The sequence below is a fragment of the Nematolebias whitei genome, chromosome 13 (assembly GCF_014905685.2).
Source record: "Nematolebias whitei isolate Nwh7 chromosome 13, NemWhi1, whole genome shotgun sequence".
In the NCBI taxonomy this organism is placed as follows: domain Eukaryota; kingdom Metazoa; phylum Chordata; class Actinopteri; order Cyprinodontiformes; family Rivulidae; genus Nematolebias; species Nematolebias whitei.
The window spans coordinates 23,946,309-23,951,874 of record NC_056510.1 but is presented as its reverse complement, the minus strand read 5'-3'; the positions used below and the strand labels follow the sequence as shown (position 1 = coordinate 23,951,874).

General features: G+C 41.1%; 1 protein-coding gene across 1 annotated transcript; it reads left to right on the top strand.

Moving 5' to 3' along the window:
• Positions 1-691: 691 nt before the first annotated feature.
• Positions 692-3,010, top strand: LOC119418878 (ribosyldihydronicotinamide dehydrogenase [quinone]-like). Its single transcript, XM_037686171.1, has 7 exons — positions 692-695; positions 795-959; positions 1,069-1,153; positions 2,233-2,278; positions 2,354-2,467; positions 2,537-2,634; positions 2,710-3,010. The coding sequence occupies exons 1-7, from the start codon at positions 692-694 to the stop codon at positions 3,008-3,010; spliced, it is 813 nt and encodes a 270-aa protein (XP_037542099.1).
• Positions 3,011-5,566: the final 2,556 nt, after the last annotated feature.

Here is a 5,566-nt window from a genome sequence, read left to right as displayed (position 1 = left end):
GCAACATTCGTGAGTGGGCTCGACCACAGGCAACTGTTTCTGTAGAGGAAAATAATGTAAAGGAAAACCAAAAACAGTAGACCGAGAAGATTAACTCAGACACGGTCGCTTCATGTGGGTTCAAGACACGGGGGAGTGGCAGACAGATTTTAAACATCTTTTAGACACAGACAAACACAGACTTGCGTATCAACCATATCACGCTATCAAATGTCCTGTATCCACATAAACGGACACATATGGGCTCTGACTTTTGTGGGCAGGGAAAGGAATAAAACACTGTAAAGTAACAATCCTGGATGAGTAAGGTTTAAACATTGTACAGTGTTTGAAAGTAGCGTCTTATTTTCAGTGATGTAATCAATGGAAATATCTTTTTAGTTTCAGTGAAAGGTCAGATAAAGACTGAAGATGTCCTGATGCATGCTCAATAATCACCTTTTAACCTTTAACCTGGTAACATCTAGAAAGAAGAATCTGTCCAGATGACCCAAGTTAAACTCGCTAAAAATACTGAAGATGTTGCCAGCTGATTGATTGGTGACTTTGATTGATGATTGGCCTCACCTGAGAGAACAGGGTGAGAAAGATGTATAAAAACACCATGTGTTTGTTTGACTGCATCAGCATTTCTTTTAGTTTTTCCCCTCCACAAACAAGGTTTCCTTATTATTGTGTCATCTGCTTCAGAATGGGTAATGTTGTATTTTGTTGTTCTTCTTCTTCTTCTTTTCCTGGTTTTATTTATTATTTTGGGAGCTTGAATCTCATGTCTATCATTTTTGGTCCTGCAGCAAAGAAAGTACTGATCATTTATGCCCACCAGAGCTCTGGTTCATTCAACGCTGCAGCTAAAAATGCTGCTGTGGAGGTTCTGACTGCTCAGGGCTGTACAGTAGAAGTGTCTGACCTGTATGCCATGAATTTTAAAGCCACAGCCACTGATGAGGATATCAAAGGTATTAAAAATCAATGTTGACTTTTTTTTTTTTTTTTTTTTTTTTTTTTTTTTTTTTTTTTTTTTTTTAGTGGTTATCCTTCTTGTGGATTCATCTTGCTTTTATTCAGGAGAAGTGAAGGATGTTGAGAACTTCTGTTATCTGAAGGAGAGCAGGATTGCCTGGGAGGAAGGAAGACTGTCAGATGACATCACTGGCCCTATTTACACAGAGGAAAAGATTTGTGTTGACACGGTTGGATTTTGGGTTTACATGCATCCGGAGGAATCCCTCCCGAATCCGCTGTAGTTGCCATGCTGGGTCATTGGATGGCGCTGTGAATTTTGTACCTTCACCTAATGCGCATGCGTGCTGCCTCGGCATGCTGTTTTCCTCTGGACTAAAAGCTCAGCTAACAACAACGTTTTTCCTGAAAGAAGGAACTGTCCTTCCACCAGGCGGACTGGTTCTGAACAAGGCTCGGCCCAGATGAACTGCAGGAGGACGTCGAAGACATATGTTGGATGAACTATTTATTTAAACTTCCCCTCAGTTCTTTTCTTCAATCCATTGAATGTTTTAAGTTGCATTAATCAAAAGAGTGACTTCCTGAACGAGTCAGATGAACAACGTGGGACTTCCAGGATGAAAACAGAGGAAGAGTCCAGTTCATTAATGCAGTTTACAGTTAACTTGTTTTTAATAGTGTGTTCAGTTAAATTATCAGTTTGTGGTGTTGAATAAATAAAATTAAACCTGATGTCTTCATTTTCAACTTTAATAACATGCAATATGTTTAGCATCATTTTAATCACATAATTTGAATTACATAATGTCCAGATAGCTTCATTATATATCACAAACTTAAGATAAATACTGTTTATTATTAAACATGTTATTTAGCACATAGTATGCTTTAGTGCAGCGCGACGTGTACGCGTGCCTCATTCTATAAACAGTGATATTAGAACTGGATCAGACTGTCTCTTCCAACACAGATGTTGATCACAGCACCTGGAATCTGACGAAGATTAACTACGAGATTAAAAATGTATTCCATCAGTCGTAGTTCAGAAAGCACTGTGTCCGCCGCCATGTTGATAGAAATATAGGGTCTGTCCGCATGTGGTGTAACAAAGCCTCAGGGGGGGGTCAGCGAAAAACCTCCACTCTGGAAGGTGGATTCAGAAACCGCCAGATTCAAAGGGGGGGGGGGGGGGGGCACTGGTGTCGTGTAAATGATCAGAACTGCAGAGAGAAAGCTGTGGATGCACTCAAAATGTGCACCGTGTAAACGGCCACAAAAAAAAAAACCTGAAGCAGATCTGTTAATTTTTCAGGTACTGTTTAGCCGTCAGTAAAAGTTGAAGCAAAACTTCTGGCTCCTCTTTTTAAACTAACATCTGCCTTTTCAGTTCCCCATGTACTGGTTTGGACTTCCTGCAGTCATGAAGGGTTGGATTGACCGGGTGCTCACTCATGGATTTGCCTTTTCCCAGGAGAAGCGCTACAGCCAGGGAGTCTTCAAGGTGAGACTTGGATCACAAGACTTGGACAGGCATCAAAGGAACTTGTCTTAACCTGTCTGTCCATTTCAGGACAAGAAGGCCATGTTGTCCTTCACCACTATGTCCCTTGAATCCATGTTCAGTCCATCTGGCATTAATGGAGACATGAACGTCACTCTGTGGCCTCTGCAGATACTGTCTGACTTTAAATGGACCTTCATTTAAACTGGTGCTAAGTGACTTGATCCAAAGTTCCGTTCTCCACAGAATGGCATCCTGAACTACTGTGGCTTCCAGGTTCTGGCCCCTCAGATCTTCTGGGCTCCATCCTCTGCAGCTGAGGAGGATCGTAAAGCCATGCTGGAGGCCTGGCGTGCACGACTGCAGGGGCTCCTGGAAGAGAAGCCCCTGTCCTTCTTCTCTCTGGACTGCTTTGATGAGAAGACTTTCCATCTGAAGTCTGATGTTCAGGAAAAACATGCCAGCGAAGAGTTTGGTCTGACGGCGGGCATCCACCTGAACAAGCCTCTGCCCCACCACAGCCAGATGAAGGCTGGATGCTGATGTACTACTTGTGCGTAATTGTTTTTGTACGATTAATAAAGACTTGTTTGTTCTGACTAACAAGGCAACTGTTTCTGTAAAGGAAAACCAAAAACGGACTGAGAAGATTTAACTCGCACTTTCCATCTGGTTTCACTTGTCGAGTAATTGTGTTAATTACCTTTTTACCATTGTCAATATTCTGACGTAAGTTAGGCAAAAAAAAAAAAGTACAGCCAACCCTACTAGTTGGGTTTTACAACGTTTATTGTGAAAATGTATTTGAAAGGTGCCTTATGAACCCAGTTTTGGCCAGGGGTGTAACAGTATGTTAAATCACATTTCAGTTCATTTTCAAGGAGGACTCTGTTAATTTTCTGTACAAAAAGGGCCAAAATGGTTACAAAACATTTATTTTGAAAATATGCCATGTAAATGATACATTAGCAAGAATATCCTGATGCATGCTCAATAATCCAGGTAGAAAATCTTAAAAAAGTTAAATCTGGTCCTCTGGACATTCAAAAAGCAAAACAACAAAAAAAAAAAGTAGAAACGTTTCATCTTTCATATGAAAGACTTCCTCAGTCAGAGTGAGGAAGTCTTTCGGATGAAAGACGAAAGGTTTCTACATTTATTTTTTTTTTTGAATGTCCAGAGGACCAGATTTAACTTTTTTTAGATTAGCAAGAATAGTGAGTGTGGCTGTATTTGACTTCATTGCCTTTCAACCAAAAGAGGGTCAGCTTCAAGGGAAGGGCACCCTGAAGCTATGTACTCACAAACCTCTTCTTGGACCTGCTCCAAAAGGGACTTGCTACTTCCCACCTGTCCCTGGAAAAATTGAAAGAGTTCAGTCTTTAGACTTAGCTGGAGGTGGAGATTTCTCTGAAGAGGAAGAACTCGGCTGGTATATTGGTGACATCCTCAGACTGCAAAAAACGGAGGTAAAGGAAAAAATTGAGTTAATATGATTTTAAATTAAAGTTAATTTGATCACTACAATAACAATACCTCTTCTTGTGCGGTCATTTGTTATGAGGTGGTTAAATATTCTCTCGCTCATTTATGTAGCAGTTTTATATCTGGGCTCCAGGGCTTGTTATCAGTTATCTTTTTCATAATGTGCTGGTACAACTTTTTGGCTGAAGTGTTGACGTGATGGGATGTTGTAGCAGCAGGGGTCAAGAACTTTAATCATATGCTTAAAGCCCGTGCATCAACAAAATTCAGACATAGCTTTAAAAACTCCTACGGCTTGTGTTGTTGCTTTGGATCAATCTGAATTACCTGATAAAGGTTCAAATGCTACTGTTATAGGTCTTTGCACCAAGCTGCTAGAAGAGATGTTCACATTTGGATGATTCGAGTGCGTTAACAAATTAGACATGTTGCCTACTGCAGATCCAATCTCCGTGAAACAACACATTGCTTTGAATTTGCACTTGTCTTTCCCCATTGAGTTTTAACAAGAAAGCCATAATGTTTCCAAACAGGAGACTGCAACGAGATGAAAGGGTCTTCAAGCTCTGGCAGTTTTGTTGCCTGCTAGGCTGCTAATGCTACAAGGGCTGCAAGACTACGCAACAATTAACAGCGCTGTGCTGAAACACGCTTAGGAACTTTTGTTCCACGACGCATAATCTCTCGTTAATAAAATTTAATGAGTGAAAAAATAACCGAAACGGTACGCATGTGGGCCGAACCGAACATGACATACCAAAACTGTTCAATACACCCACATGAACCATTACGCCAATAGTTTTGGCACTAGACTTGAAGCTTTTGGTATCCCATGACTAAAACAAAAATTAAACTTGATGGCATATCCTTGAGGGTTATTAATGTGAACTTTTGTACTCTTGTGGCCCTGGAAACACAATTCCTCATTGGTGAGTGGAACGGTCCTCTCCATACTGACGTCCTGCAACAAATGCAGAGTGCTCTTGGGAGGCTTGTCAGTGCACTTCAAGAGCAAAAGGTTTTCAAGTTCATTAATGGAAAGCACAGCTTGAGAGAGAACCCACCTGGTGAAATGCCTCCTATCCCAGATGAATGGAAGGTAATTAACTCTGCCTTATTGAAAGCTTGCACAATCTGCTTTAGTATGGGCAGCTTGAAGCTCACATTTTCTGCTCTGTACCTTGTGAAGTACACATTGCTGGCCAGATAAGTATTTGCTTGCTAGCAGGACTTGGCTCTGCAAAAAAGAAACAAGTGGCTGAGCGCTTTTCCCAGAGAAGCAGCTTTTGTTTGGGTAAGAAGGAAATGAGACAGGGGAGGGGGTGAGGCACACTTAAGGAAATGGCCTTGCACTCTGATGTCCAGACCCCAGCCTGTGACATGTAGGAACTCGATGTTATGCATGCCTCTCTTAAGGTTTCACAAGGTCACCATGTGTTTGCTTGTTTTAAATCAGGTCCAGGCAAGATAATCACCTGTCTTTGTGGTTGAAACATTTGCTTGAGGTAACCACATACCTGCAGGTGACATTTAGTGGTTCAATCTGCTCTTTGTTGAAATGTTTTGTAAATGAGTTTCAACTATGTTTTTCTGAAATCGCACAAACTCTGCAAT